Source organism: Marmota marmota, unplaced genomic scaffold, assembly GCF_001458135.2.
Source record: "Marmota marmota marmota unplaced genomic scaffold, marMar, whole genome shotgun sequence".
In the NCBI taxonomy this organism is placed as follows: Eukaryota; Metazoa; Chordata; class Mammalia; order Rodentia; family Sciuridae; genus Marmota; species Marmota marmota.
The window spans coordinates 4,310,876-4,327,501 of record NW_026000169.1 but is presented as its reverse complement, the minus strand read 5'-3'; the positions used below and the strand labels follow the sequence as shown (position 1 = coordinate 4,327,501).

The window sequence follows — 16,626 nt, the reverse complement described above, 5'->3', positions numbered from 1 at the left end:
TTTGAGAGAATGAGCTAGAATAGAAAGGTTAAATATACAGAAAAGAAATGATGTACAATACATGGAGTAGGGCCTCTGCAGAAGGACACAAGAGCCACAGCACTGTGAAAGTACTGTTTTAGGAGGAAAGAGGAAAAAAGGAAGCAAAGGAAAGCAAACCAGAAGCAAGAGCCCTAAGAAGATGCTGTTTGAAGATGTCTGTGGCCTCGGAGAAGCAGCGGGGAGGTCATATGCTAACAATGAAGAAGCTGCAAGGTCATAGAAGAGCAAAGTAGAGATGTTGAATGGTTGCCAAGCAGAATGCAAAAAGAGGAATACAAGTCCCTCTCCAGTCTCCTCTCTCAGCTCACATCCTCCACTGGAATGGGCCTAACCATGAGAAATGGTCAGGATGCACTCTGAATGGCTAGATCTAAAAAGTGGATTCTTTTTATTGCACTTTACAAAGTATCCTACAAATCTCAGTGCACCTAGATTTGAAAATGTAATAGATAAGCATTTCCATCAGCACATTCCAAAACATTAACTCTAGGAAACATGTGATATTAAAACATGGCAGTAAAAAATATACTATGTAATTAAGTTGAGAATCAAAATTAAAACAAAATACAGAAGTAAAAAAAGTCCTAAGTCACTGCAGGTTTCTATTTAGAAATAAATTTCTAGTATTAAATGTTTCTTTTCAATTTGTTTTGGGTCAAGAGGTTATTAGCACTATAAGAAAAAGTTAATAGAAAAGTATGGTCTAGGACACAGATGTGTTATTATATTTTGTGTGAATGTCTATTATTGGGAAATTATCAGTTCTTTAAAAACAACCACCCTAGTTCGTTAAGGAATAGCCAATTACATCAAAATCCATCTCCTATTGTATTTTTATATTCCAATTAGTAGTATTTGAGAGAGAACAGCACTAGTTATAATATAAGCTGTACATCTATATCTATACCTGCTGAAGAAAAAGACATAAAGGACAAAGAGGTTTTTATCCAACTAATTCATGTAGTTTATTTCCAGATTTGTTTTAAATATTTTTTTTTAATATTTATTTTTTAGTATTTGGCGGACACAACATCTTTGTTTGTATGTGGTGTTGAGGATCGAACCCGGGCCGCATGCATGCCAGGCGAGCACGCTACCGCTTGAGCCACATCCCCAGCCCCCAGATTTGTTTTAAATATTACGTGTACTCACTTTTTCCTCTTACTTAAGCCTTAAATCTTAACTGAAATCTGTGACTAAAAGCAGATAAGCAGAATTAATACATAAGGACAGAAATATCTACTTAAAATTAATCTTTTCAGGATAATTACAATTGCCCAAAACACACATGAACAATAATAAGCAAAGCAACATGAATTAAAAGAGTGAAAAGTTATTTGTGAACTGTGGAAAATTTAAAGCTGGCGAGGGTTAAAATTGTTGACAAGTATAGATGGGAGAGAGGTAGGAAATGGAAATATATGGGATTGCTGCTAATAGTCCAAGCTAAAAACCCCATCTCCCAGCTTCAACTGCAGCCAATCATTGCGGCCACTTAACTCAGTTTCAAGCCAAGAGGATACAATAAGCAAGAGTTGTATAAGACTTTTGGAAGGAACAAGACTTCTTTCCTGCCATCAAAGAAGAGTATGTAAATAACTTCAGAGACTATCTAAGACAATGAAGTGTCCTTGGTAAGACAGCACATATCAGGTGTTTGGGAAACAGAAGATGAAAGTAGCCTGGGTCTCCAAGAAATTTGTGTGGCTGCCACAACACCCTGGAACTACCTCCCCTCTGAACTTCATATAAGAGAATAAATACTTGAGCAATTAAACTTCTACCTAAATCTTTGCTGCATCCTAATCAAAAGCAATTCATAATTGATAAAAGATGAAATTAGGCTTAACAGATAGATAAAGAGTTTGAAGATAAATACTGTAGTCCCCCTTGGGTTAGTCAGCTTTTTCACTGCTGTGACTAAAGGATCTGACCAGCACAACTGTAGGGGAGGAAAAGTTTATTTGAGGACTCACGGTTTCAGAGGTCTTAGTCCAGAAGAAGGCTAGCTCCATTCCTCAGGGCTCGAGGTGGGGAAGAAGATAGTGGTAGAATAGTGTGGCAAAGGGAAACATCGTGATCATGAAACAGAGATCCAGCTCCATATACAAAATATAGCCACACCCCCAATTAATCACTTCCTCCAGCCACACTCCACCTGCCTCTAGTTAACAATCCCATCAGGGATTAATTCACTGATTGGGTTAAGACTCTCACCATCCAATCATTTCTCCTCTGAACCTTGTTGCATCATCTCACATGTGAGCTTTTGGAGGAATACCTCACATCCAAACTGTAATACTCCTCTAATCAGCTGTCTTATTTTCTTCAGTTTCTATTACCTGGAGTCAACTGTGGTACAAAAATACTAAAAGGAGAAGTAGAGAAAAAACAATTCTTAAGTTATAAATTGCACCCCATTCTGAGTAGGGTAATAAAATCTTATGCTGTCCCACGCTGTCCTGCCTGGAATGTGGATCATCCTTTTTTCCAGCATATTCATACTATATATGCCACCTTCTCCTAGTCACTTAGCAGCCATTTCAGTCATCATTTCAGTCAACTCTTGCTATACTGAAGTACTTGTGTTCAGAAAGCCTTTAGCCCTAATACTATATTGCAATGCCTACATCTCATCTCATCTCATAGGTGTCTTTTCATCTCAAATCACCACAAAAAGAAGGGTGAATACAGCACAATGAGATATTTTAAGAGAAAGACAATATTCACACAATTTTTATTGCAGTATATTGTTATAATTGTGTTATTTCATTATTCTGCTATTAATCTCTTACTGTTCCTAATTTATAAATTAAAGGTAATCATAGTTGTGTATGTAGAGGAAAAAATATCATATGTATAGGGCTCAGTACCATCTGTGATTTCGGGCATCCACTGCAGGTTTTGGAAGATAACCCCCATGAATAAAGGAGGCCTACTACAGAGCTGGAGAGAAAAAGTCACAAGAAGAGATCCAAGAAATGCTGGCAAGTTCAATAAGTAGGTTAAGAAGATAAACATTATAGGTATCATTTAAACTTTTTTAAAGGGTCGGGGTAGCATGTGTGTTCATATAAAGAGAAAAAGGTCTTGAAAGTCACACTGCAGTACTGTCAGGATGATTTCCAGGGAGTGAGAGTATGGACAACTTCCATGTCCTTTACTACAATGTGGAATTTCTGTTCATTACAGTGAGTGGGTAGAACTTCCATAATTAGAACAAAACTTAGCTTTTACCTTACATATACACATCTAAACAAAAAATATCTTCCTCGCTTTTGTGTATGTGTGCAGTACTGGAGATTAAAACCAGTGGTGCTCTGAGTTACATTACTAGTCCTTTTAATTTTTTAAAAGGAGAGACAGGTCTTGCTAAGTTGCCAAGGCTGGCCTTGAACTTGCAACACCTGTCTCAGCCTCTCCTTAAGTCCCTGAGATAACAGGAATGTGCCACCATACCTGGCCTCATTCTGGCTTTAATTTGTGGTTTCATTAAAAGATTTTGGTTAAATTACTTGTTATGATGACTTGTTCAGGGAGAATTGTACTTTAGTTACTGATGACTCCTTTTAGTATACAAATATATTTAAGATAGTTAAAATCTATTTGATTCTTTAATGTCTAATTATAAAAATAGTATCTTGTTACTAAAATGGACAATGTCTTATTGCAATCTGAGAGTGAATCCTTAAAGATAAAGATGAAACTATATTCATTCCATGTGTATGAAGAATGAAATTATGGCATTTGCCAGGAAATGGAAAGAACTGGAGACTATCATGCTAAGTGAAATACGCTAATCCCAAAAAACCAAAGGCCTAATGTTCTCTCTCATATGCAGATGCTAACACACAATAAAGGGCAGGGGAGGGAAGAACAGAAGTACTTTGGATTAGACACAGGCGAATGAAGCTTTGGATTAGACACAGGCGAATGAAGGGAAGTGGGGGGATGGGAATAGGAAAGACAGTACAATGAATTGGACATAACTTTCCTATGTTCATATATGAATATACCACCAGTGTAACTCCACACCATGTATAAAACCACAAGAATGAGAAGCTATGCTCTATGTATGTATAATGTATCAAAATACACTCTACTGTCATGTATAACTAAAAAGAACAAATAAAAAGTTTTTAAAAAACAGAATATTAGGAGTAAAAACAGATTTAGTACACTTATTCATAATCCCACATCCTCAAAGTCCACAAAGATTAGGATAAAAAATGAGATTTCCACCAACATATTAAAATAAATTTTCATAAAAAACCTGCCTGAAGTGATTCATGTATTGAGCAGCAAAACAGTACAGAATAGTAGTAACTACTCTTTCTATAAGAAAAACATATTAGTAAAATAAAAAAATTTTAAGTGCATTAATCTACTATGTGAAAATAACTATTAATCTAATTATAATATTCCAAACGAATATAAAAAGTTCATGCAGATTGGCATCTACCTAGATTTATAAATGATATAAGGACAAGCAATCTTAGCCATGTTTTCTCCTAAATTTACCCTCTAATCTAGAGACTTGTAACTAAGAACAATGATCTACAAAACATGCTGTCTTACCAGATCCCCACCTTGTTTTTTTCCAAAGGGAAGAAAACTAGGACACCCCCTGCACTTTATCTTTCTTTTTTTTTTTTTTTTTGGTACTATGGTTTGAACCCAGGAGTGGTTTACCACTGAGCCACAATCCCAGCCCTTTTTTTTTTTTTTTTAATTCTGAGACAGGGTCTCACTAAGTTACTTAGGGCCTCCCTAAGTTGCTGTGGTGGACCTCAAACTTTCAATCCTCCTGTCTCAGCCTCCCAAGTTACTGGGGTTACAGGCATGCACCACCACACTGGTTTAGGACTTCTTTTAGGCAAGAACACATACCTACCTTCCCACTGGCCTGTTAGCACCAAACTCCTGTCAATTACCACATCGATTTCTGAAGCTCCATCTTCCACAGCTAATCGGATCTCTTCTAATCGTGTCTTTAAATGAGTCTGCCCAGCTGGAAAGCCAGTGGCCACTAATAGTAATTAAAAAGAAAGGAAGGAAAAAAGAGAGGGAAGAAAAACAAATTTCAGTTGGTAAGAGGCTCAACAAAAAGTTTCATGTCCCCCCAAAAAATAATCAGCATTAAGAAAACAAAGTATAAATGACACTTAAGAACATCCTATATTATACATAAGGATGAAGAAATAACATTATTTCATGTTGTATTGGTGTCAGGACAAATATTAACATCATATTCTCTAGCAGACCTAAAATTAAGCTGTTGCAGAGATGCGTATGAGGGTGCACACTAAGTAACAAGCAACTGAGAGTGAATCCTTAAAGATAAATCCCAGCAACCCAGGCTGAGGCAGAAGGAACAAAAGTTCAAGGTCAGCCTAGCAACTTCGCAAGAAGACCCTCTCAAAGTAAAGGGCTGGTCCAGAGGTCACGGTGGATACCTGTAAGCCCAGTGGCTCAGGAGGCTGAGACAGGAGGATCGAGAGTTCAAAGCCAGCCTTAGCACTAAGCAACTCAGTGAGACCTTATCTTAAAAAATGGGGATGTGGCTCAGTGGCTGAGTGCCCTTGAGTTCAATCCTAGTACCCCCACCAAAAAAAAGTAAAAGAGCTGGGACCGTGGCTATGACCCAGTGGGAAAACCCCCGAGTTTAACATTAGTACAAAAGGAAAGAAAGAAGAGAGAAGGAAAACATGTTATCACAGTGATCATCATAACATAGTAGGTGTAGCCTTGTTTTAACCAACACTAGTTAATTCTGGATCCTACTCTGGATCAAGTTGTCTATCTCTATTTACTCTTGATTTACTCACTTACAAATGAACATCTTTAGCTGTAATAACCAGATTGTAACACAGGTTCCTCCCACTGAAAAGAAAAAGAGGCAGGGAGGGAAGGAGGAAATAGCCAAATGAGAAAAAAGGGAAAAGGGATACAGGAGAGAAAAATACCTAACCAGTCCACAGAATTGGGGCAGGACAGAGCTGGCAAGAGGAGGGTCAAGAACGAGTAAGAGGAAAATAAAAATACATCTATACTTTTGAAAAGTTTTTAACCTTTTTTATATGCTCATCATTTACTCCGTCCCTGTTTATAAAGATGACCTATTGTCTTCCCTTGGTGTTATTAAATTCCTTGGGTCAGCTACCTTACAGGGAAGCACATTTCCCTGTTGAATAAAGGAAAAAATTGGACTGAGGTTGATGAAAAAATAAGGTCAATAAAGGTATAGCTTCCAAATACTTTGGGAATCCTCATAAACACGTTGTACATAAATACAGTACACTGTGTTTCGTTTGATGCTATTCTCCTAAAATAAATTAATGATCTTATAGACTGCTAGGTTTTTGTTTTTTGGTACCAGAAACTGAACCCAGGGGTGCTTTACCATTGAGCTACATCCCCAGGCCTTTTTATTTTTTATTCTGAGAGGAGGACTCCCTAAGTTGCTAAGGGTCTTGCTAAATTGCTGAGACTAGCCTCTAACTTGCAGTTTATAGACTGCTTTTTTAAAGTATCAGGATATTTTTCTGATGTCTTTTAAAACTAGAATCTAATTTTATATCTGCCTATCCATCCATCCCATGCAGTCAACTGTACAGACACACAGACACAGACACACATACACACACACTAAACTGAAGCTTTTAAGAATTTCCTCTTCCTGGTACCTGCTTAATCCTGCTAAGTCTACCTTAAATCAGTTAATTCCTGCATGTGCCCTCTTTTCTGTATCCTCTGGGTTTCGGAAGGTTCTCATCCTCTCTCACATTGACTGTGGTGAGTCTCTCTAACTTCATTTTGGCCCTTTCTAGCTTACCCCTACCACAGCTAACTCACTACACCATGAAGCTAATCATGCCACTCCTCTGCTTAAAACTTTTCATGGCCATTCCATCATCAGAGTGTAGCCACAACAAGCCCAGTTTATAAGCCCAGTGCCGTCTGACTCTGAATTGCCCCTACCGCTTCCACTCCCACAGCACCTTCTTTGTCCTACTTTTGGACCCAACATTGCAAACCCCTTTCAGTCCTCTGATGACGCTTTTGTGACTTTATAAATATGAGTTCTCTAAGAGTCATTCTCTACCTTATCAACACTGTTGTCTCCTCTGCACCCTTTGAGACCCAATGCAATTACATCACTGTAATGATGCATACAGCTGAGTGTCACTGACATTCACAAAATAAATAATTCACTTCTCAGAGTTACAACAGTACCTTCTACATGTTTACTTCTATATTTTCCATATATATATAACAGAATACATACACATACATTTGTGTTTATAAAATTGTATTGCACATTATGATTTTTTTTGACCTGACCACAACTTAGTTTTCTTAAGCGTGGTGATGTAGGTCCTTATTTGTAGACCTTAATGTCTGCTCTTTAATAAATAACTAAAAATACTAAAATCATGAATCAATATAACTAATTATATATATGAAATTAATTTAAATTAATATAAATTAAGATAATATATAATACTCCATGGCATCAACATTTTACAAGTGGAAACATGTTGAAAAATAACAACAAAAGCCACAATAAATCTTACCTGATGCCACAGGGATATCACAGCCTGCAGCCTTCAGTGCTTTTACAGCATCACATACCCGAGCAGGATAAACACAAATGGCAGCTGTAGTAATGCCTTTGAAGAAAGAAATCATAGCAGCCTTCTTTATATGAAGTTCAACTCACACAATATGCTAATATATTTATACTACAACATTGGCAGAAAACAAAATGAGAAAAAAAACTATACTCCAATGATGCTGCAACAAACTTAAAAGATTTTTACTTTCTGCAGTCCCTTCTAGTTCTTGAAAACATGGATCATGTTCTGATTATAGTCATAGAAATAATTTTGATACACTGTTCTTTAAGGTTAACATAACATCATTTTTTAAATTCTTAAACAGTAGACTTGTTCATCATGACTCAGTTAAAATATTTTATTTTGTGTAGATAAAAAAATGCAGGTTTGCACAGCATTGAAACAGGAGAGTTAATGGAGAAAAGTATAAGTGAAATAAATATACAGAATGGAACAGCAAAATGACATTTAACTAAATTCACTCCTTCTTTTGCAAGAAATAATAAAATCTAAACCTGGAGACTTCATTTTAAGGTATAAGCTCTGAAATTTTAAAAATAAATAATTAAAATGACCAAATAGCCACTATTAAAACAACCAGTGTCTATACCTCAAAGATGTTCCTTTTAAGTGCTATTAATAAGATGGAGTCTGGTGGGGTTGTTTGCTTTGTTTTGTTTTGGTACTGAGAACTGAACCTTCTACATGCTAACCATGAGCTCTACCAAGAGCTCTCCCAGCCCCAGTGAGGTAGAATTTTTATTGTCAACTCAAAAGAAATATAATAAATACTTTTTAAAAACTACAGAGATATTTAGGTCTATAAATTATCTGCACATTATCTGTGATATCTGCATTGGGCTATCTCTCTAGCACTGAGGCATGCCAAAGCCATAAAGGATATCCCACAAAGAGGAAAGCTGGCTCCTAAAACCAGCCCAGCAGGTAATAAGACATAGTGTCTTGGAAATGCCTTAGATCCTTCCAGGTCTTAGTTTCTTCACTTAGAAAATAAGGGGACTAACTCTCAAGTCTCCTCCATTACTAAAATGTTAAAATTCTAAACTAACGGCAACTGCAGAAAGGTCTTTCTCTCATGTACACTAAAGAAGTGAGAATGACTTTTTTTGAAAGATCTAACCTAAAATACGAGCATGCAATATTTCCCATTTGCATTTTATTCTCAAAAGTATTTCACTGACTCACAGAAAATACTTTTATGTATGAGATGTCATTATTAAATAATGAGACTGACTTTTTCATATGTGGCTAGGGAATCAGAATTAGTATTTTAGAGTCACTAGATAGAAAATTTCCGAACTTAAGAATTGAGAAAAAATATAAGAAAACTCTCAACCAGAAATTTCAATCTGTGGACAGAAAGAAGTGACCTAAAAACAGGATTCATATTGTCTTCTTGCCATTTTTAAAAGAACATTTCAATTATTTTCCCATACATATGATCAGAGCTCCCATCATGGATTTCACAACTACCATCTTGTTAGCAGGTGAATCTTAAGACCTCTTAGATCTCATAATTGAGAGGTAAACAAGCAGGTAAACATCAGATATATTATATACAACATTACCTTTATCATGCATATTCAAAGCTTTTAAGAGATCTTCCCGGATTGGATATTTGGCTTTATAACAGAGCCTTTGAATGTTGGAAAACGTATCATCACCTGAAAGTGTAGTAAGATCTATAAAGGTAACAGCTTTCAGGAGCCAAGCAGCCTAGTAGAAAGAAAAGGCAAAGCAAATTAAAATTAATCTCCAATTTGTACTCATTAGACAAACACAGATACTAATACCTGATGTCTACACTATTCTAAAGCATATGATGATACAAGTGTAAACGAGATTCACTGACAAGATGAACATTACTCAGAATAAAGTGAAAAGGAAGAAGAAGAACCTTAATATTTTTTCTCCTATTGATATCCCAAACAGAAACCCCCAGTAGACAAAGTCTCCACACTTCGGAATTTTCCATCTCATCCACAAGGAATCTGCGATGGCTACCCTGATGTAGGAGAACTCAGGAAGAAGGTTTCTATTTCAATTTTCCTTTCCACTCTAGGAAAGGAAAATTGTTTTTTAAAATCTGTAAGTTCCATGTTGTTTTTTTCCAATTTAATCCAATTCCTTTTTAAAAACAATATTCCTGTTTCACAATTCATTCTGATGAACTTCCTTTTATGTTTTCAATCAGAATATTTCCAAAGGAGCAAAATGTGGAATATTACTCTAAAGGAGTATTCCAAGTCCCTTGTGAAATGAACTCTGAATTCCTTTTAGAACTGCATTGCACGTCTTTGGTTGGTAAACACTGAAGAATATGCTGACCATAAGTACTCTGCAAAACATCACCTTTGGAATTTTGAAAAGTGATTTATGAAAAGTAATAGTAAGATAAGCATGATGGTCAAAGAAGGTCAACTCTTACCCCTCAGGGCCTCAACAGTGGACACACCAGGTTTAGACATTATGGTTTTAAAATTAAACCAGAAGACAACCAAGGAAGGCACATCTAAGAAACTGAATAAATTCGTTGAGAAAATATGCCATTTAATTCACTCATGAATAAAGATGCCTCAAATTCATTTGCGGTTTTGCCACTCAAGAGTGATAAGATTTTTAACTTGTTTGGATAAATGTGTTATCTTTCTCCAACCCATCATCATCATATATGAATTATTAAAATAAGTCTTGGACAGCTGCAATCTTTTAAGTTTAGATGCATCTTGAGCGAAATTCAATATTGTAGCCTTGAGGGAAGAGACCATGCATTGTGAAACACAGGGACAGAATGCTCAAGAAGAACCTTACTTGCCACTCCTTTTTCACGGTTCTTCGAGCCTGAATTTGTTGTGCCCGCCTCAGAACTGCTGGCTGATTCACCTGTACTTTGGAAATCCAGCTAAGGTCTAAAGGGGAGAGAACAACACTTTTGAAACTGAAAAGTTTTATTAATATAGTCACCTATAGACACAGGGCTCTGGAAAGGATACATTCACCATTTGATGTAAACACTCTTTAAAAACTTCTGCTTTTTTCCTTACAACAACAAATATATAACCTTGTTGAAGGAAGCTCAGCCATCACAAGGCATACTTCACATAAAATCAAGTACATATGGAATTAGAGGAACTAGTATTGATTTACTGCATAGATTATAATGACCATGGTGGAGGGGGTGGGATTGTGTTCCCCGTCGTACATGCCTCACTCTGACAGCAAAAACTTATTTGTAAGTGTCTAGTCCAAGGGAGCAAACAAGATTAATAAATACTTAAGTGAATTAATGCTGGGGCTTAAAGCAATGCTTGGTTATACCCCCTTCCTGACAAGATTAATTTCTACTAGATACCAATATGATACATCCCATCAAAGGAGAATTTTTCAAAATGTATCAGAGATAACAACAATGATATAACAGAAGCTTAAAAAGGGAAATAAAAAACTACTAAAAGTTCCAGAAGATATCTGTGTTGCTTCTGTTCTCAAGTAATTTCTCCTACTTTGATCTGTTCTCTTTGCTTCCAAATGACTCATGTTTTAGCCCTGGGGAAGACATGGCTCTCTCAGGCAAAGCTAACATTTAATTGTGCCTCTACCACAGAACCTGTATTTCATTCACCAAGGACCCATGGTGAAACTGTTTCTTGTACTTACTGTATTGTGAGTCATTACCTTATTTGCCTTTGAGAGTCTAACAACAGTGTCATGCATTGTATTTCAATGTCTTCCACTGATACTCATAACAGGTAGCCCCACAGTAAATTAGGCATGTTTCTGTTTACCTTCTGTAACTAACATCATCTCTATATCCCTGTAGGAATTCCATGTTTTTTAAGAATGATCCCAGAAGAAAATTCTTCTACTATGGAAAAGGTTATTCATTAGGAAACACATCTTAATTACACAGCTCTATAACATGAAAAAGAAAACTGCCAGTTGCATACTGTACTATGCAACAACACAAATAACAATAAAGTATTTGCATCTACCACAAAAGCTGGGTACAGTGGTGCATGCCTGTTATCCCAGCAATTCGGGTGGCTGAGACAGGAACATTGCAATTTCAAGGCCAGCCTCAGCAATTTAGCAAGGCCCTAAGCAACTTAGTGAGATTATGTTTTAAAATGAAAAACAAAAAGGGCCAGGGATATAACTCAATGGTATATCACCCCTGAGTTTATTTTTTAAAAAAAACAAAACAAAAAAAAACCTTTACCATAAAGATTAGATCACCAGAAAACCAATATTTATAAAAGACTTCTCCCATTTCCATTTGCCTCTTCTTAAGTATCAATATTAATCATGCAAAAATTCTCAAAGATTAATGATATTCCACTTAAATATTACACAGAAGGAATAGTTTGTGTGCTTTCCCTTTTTTTCCTAATTAAATTATTTTGTTAGCTGAAATCATTTAATAAAACAGATTTTTAACATTTCAATCCATCTGCTTCTGCTCCTCAAAGATACTGTACGTCTTCCTGCTTGTTTCTTGAGCCAACTTCAGAGAGAAAGCAAAAGCTAGGGTCAGGCCAACTTCTGCCTCTTCTTTCCCACCAAAGACTGAGCTGGCTCTAGGCAGAGTCCAAGGGAATAAGACTGGACAGTCACACTGGGCTCATCCCAATTTATCTAAGGCCTAGAAGAACCTCCCTCTTCTCAAACACAGGGGAGGATCTCTTTTATTTATTTTTTAACACTAACAATGGTGATTAGGTTCTAGATAAAGATCATTCCAGGCAGAGAGTAACAGTGAAGCAAAGTTATATGACCTACAAGACTCACTGCCAAGTAACTACTGACAGTGGTCAAAAGAGGGAAGTGGATCACTCCTAGGCAGCTGGACTGGCTGTCCTTAATGAGTCCTGAGACACTTCCTCAAAGTTCTTCCCCTCCTCTTCCCTACTCCCCACACCCTACTAAGGTCCCCACTGGAAGCTCTTCTGTAGGCAATAAGTCTCAGGCAAACCCAGGACACGTGCTCATCTGGCTTGCTCCTCGTGGTCTCTTCTGCATCTGCCAGTATTGCTAAATGGCACGCAGTTTCCTGACACAGCAAGTCATATTCCATCTCTGAACCCTGTGTTCAGTTTGTTCCTTTTAACCAGACTGCCCTTCCTTACCTTGCAGGCAGATTAACTCCTACTCATGCACTGAGATTTAGTTCAAAAGTCACCTGCTCTGAGAGTCTTCCCTAAACCGCACAGGTTCAATATTCCTTTGCTGCTTTGTACTTCCACGCAAATTTACAGTCTGTTTTTAGCCCAATGCCATCACTTGAAATGGTACTGATGTAAAAAAATTGTTTACATCCCCAAAAGATTTTTAAAACTCCAAGAGAATACATGACATGTGAATAGCATGGCATTCAATAAATAAGTAAGTTGAGTGGTTCCCAAAAATCATTTTTTTTGGGCGGGGGAGGAAGCACCTGTGGTACTGGGGATTGAACCCAGTACTCTACCACAGAGCTATACCCCAGCCATTTTTATTTATTTTTTTATTGTTTTTATTTTTTTGAGACAGGGTCTCATTAATTTGTCGCAGCTGGCCTCAAACTTGCAATCCCTTGACCTGAGATTCCAGAAATTTTCTTAATTCTGGGCAATGTCTTTCTCAATTGATCCTGATTGGAAAGGAGTTTTGGACCTCCATAAGAGAAAGATGGGACAAAAGTATGAAGAGGTTGCTTGGGATCATTTGCTTTAAAACAGATTTTTTGTTACAATTACCACCTAAAGTTATAGCCCACAAGGCCTCCGCTCACATTTCTCAGACACCACCTGCCAGAGGTCTTTGCAAACCATCTACTGGGGAATGTAATAAGATCACTTCCTTCACAGTATCAGCTTTGACTGCTAAAAATATCATTAGTGGTTATAAAATTATTCAACTTCATATTAAATCTAGCCACAGAATTTGCCTCTGTGACCTCCCATGGCAATGAATTATATAAGTGACTATCTCATTTTATTAGCACTTAATTTGCTACTCTTTAATTTCATCAAATAACCCTTGTTCTCATCTTAGGGGGTCTAGGGAAAAGAAAGGACTGATTGGCCTTTGTTATGTCCTTCATAATTTTTAATATTTCATTCGAGTACCCTTTAGCATCTCCTTTCCAAGAGAAGTGATTCTAATGCACACAATTTCATCAGAACCACAGAATCTTCTTTCAGAGCCAAGAGGGGTTTCAAGTACACCTGCCTTTGGAAAGAACAGACATGAAACCATAATTGGAAGTCAATAAATACTCTTAAAACTTTCTGATAAAAAAAAACTCCCACTGTTTCCCTTAGTGTGTCATTTTGTTGACTTTCAGGCCCTTCTGTCAGCTGTAAACTTGTTCTCAAATACTTGTTTCACAATTTGATCTTTTTTTTTTCCTGTTCAAGACTCAGTAGAAACAAAGATAATTTTCCCAGCAAATCTACTTCCTAGCCTTGTCATCTCTTCCATTTGTGTTTCTTCAGATGTGATTGTGTTCTTCAAAATATTCCTAAAACACACAACATCAAAAGGAGATACATTTTGTATTTTGATTTTAACTCTGTTCCTTATATACAAAAATAAATTATGATAATTTATTAGACTTTTCTCCCAAAATGCATTGAGCAAATAAGGGAGATTAATTTTTCTACTTTCTCTTCTGTATTTTTATATCCAACTGTACTACCCAAATCTTTTTCCCAGTGTTGTCTCTAAGCAGTCACTTCCAGGTATACACAGGTATATATTTTATTACCAGAATATAATACTCAGTACCCTTCTTAATTGTATTCATTTGTCTATTATTTCTAAATTGTATTTGTTTTCAATTCAAATTTGCATCCTCCCAGGAAACCGTTATACCCTCCTATATATACAAATGCCTAGCACAAAACTAGTTGATCAATAAATTCTGTGCCCCTTCCATCATGGTAAACTTATTTTTTTATATCAAATATTGAAACTAAAGAAAAAAAATCACTCGATTATGTCTAATCTTTCACCAGTAGGCTGACCAAAAAAAAAAAAAAACCTAAATGTCACTGCATGTTTAATCCAATCAGGCTCATTAGATGTTCAATTTATACAGTAAATGAACAGACAGACTTGCCCAGTTTCTAACCCATAAAGGCAGAGAACTAAAACTGTCCTGAGAGCCCCATTCCTACCAGCAGGTGGGGTGTACAAACAATCTTCTTCTCAAAATCCAGCATCGAATAAACACTGGATAAGTGTTCTAGGACATCTATACACCTGCAGGGCATTCGCCAGCTCTCCTCACATTCTGCTGATTAAGCCAGTTTGTGGAATCCAAACAGGTATCTATCTGTCTGTTCTAGAAACAAAGACACTGGCAACCTGACAGTACATACTGCCATAGCCCAGACGGCATTGCTATAATGCCACTTACCCCTAATCTCTAATTCCCATCTCACAGACTTTCACCTGCCCATTCTTTAGGGCATCAATCCAAGTCCAGGTTAATAATGAATTCAGCACCAAGCCAAAGACCAACTTGATCTCCCAATATGTCACCTCAGTACCAATGTTCTCTGTTTTCTGCTTATACTTTTCTTCCATATAGCTTTCATTTCCAGTGTGTCTTGCATCTACAAGCAAATGGATTATAACACTTCATCATGTAACACTCCTTCATCACATTGGAAGATAGTTCAGGTTCACATTACCAGATATCCCCATTTTTGTACCCTGAATTACAGTAGAATCACATCATGATTACATGGTTTTACCACCTTCCTTTATCCTTCAAGTATCCTTGAGATATTAGCCAATTATCCTTGAGATATTAGTCAATTCCAACTATTGATGCTCTTTAGTAATCAATTTCCCATTTCTGCAAATTATACTTCTCAACTCATCGACTACTGCCAGTACGTTAATCTTGTCCCTAAAAGAACCTAGTCACTTATTCTGGCATCTAAATTTTTTCTATTTAGCACAATCTTTAGGCTGAACCCAAGGTCTCAATTATTCCCAGGATGCTCAGGATAGCCCCCAGCAGCAGTTGGTGGATAGTCATGGAGCTAGACAGCCAGAGCTCCTTAGCAAAATGAAGCAGATTAAATCCAAATGCCCATGTGCAAGTCCAACAACCTCTCCATTCAGCATTCTAGGATGCAAGCAACGTGCTAAATGATGTGAGAAAAGTTACAGCTCCCCCATGAAAAACCTTAAGGAGAAAACTGGGGAGAAAAGCCACAGACCTGGGAGTTGGAAAAATCAAAATAAAAAACAACATATAAGGGCAAAAATCAATGCTTGGAACCAGCAATTCCCAAATGGTTCCACAGGCTTTATTAGTTAGGAATCTTTCAGTTGAAAATAATGAAAACTGACTTGGGTGATTGGAACAAAAATGGAAGGATATTAAGGGCTCATAAATTGAGACAAGATTGGAAGACCAAGCTCAGAAAACAGATGGGAACCAAAGACAACAATGGAGAGCCAAAAACTAGAAGCACAATGCCAGCATTTAACAGGAATGGTCTGGCCAAGATGCCACAGCAGCTGCCACCTGACACCATCACTGCCATCTTCCTTCACTCACTCAGGGCCTCAAGTTCTGTACGAACAAATCTGATGCCTGAACCTAGGGAGTGTGCTATGCATGACTGTGGGGTCAGGAAGGAAGAAGAACTTCTCCTTCCTCTGTCATGTCTCCAACTAACTCTGCAGACAAGAGGTTTTCCCAGCAATGATGGATTGGGATTTGGTTACTGAAGAACCAAAAAAACGTAAGTTTCTGTTACAAAGATCAATAAAACTTCCACCTTAAAAAAAAAAAAAAAGACTTGAAATTTCTTTAATCCACATTTCTCAAACTTTTCTGACTGAAAATAAAATTTTATCCATACTGGCTAGATAATAAGTCAGGTTCAGAAGAAAGACAGGTCACAGATGTAGACTTGTGCAGTTGGATATGAAAACCCTT

General features: G+C 36.9%; 1 protein-coding gene across 1 annotated transcript in view; it reads right to left on the bottom strand.

The window, feature by feature from the left end:
• The window catches only part of Dera (deoxyribose-phosphate aldolase), a 105,568-nt gene that overhangs the window by 61,086 nt on the left and 27,856 nt on the right, over window positions 1-16,626 (bottom strand). Inside the window, exons 3-6 of the mRNA XM_048787185.1 lie at window positions 10,494-10,591; window positions 9,251-9,398; window positions 7,620-7,715; window positions 4,937-5,071 (exon numbers count right to left, since the gene is read on the bottom strand). Of these exons, the coding sequence (XP_048643142.1) occupies window positions 4,937-5,071; window positions 7,620-7,715; window positions 9,251-9,398; window positions 10,494-10,591 (477 nt within the window). The remainder of the gene's footprint in view (window positions 1-4,936; window positions 5,072-7,619; window positions 7,716-9,250; window positions 9,399-10,493; window positions 10,592-16,626) is intronic.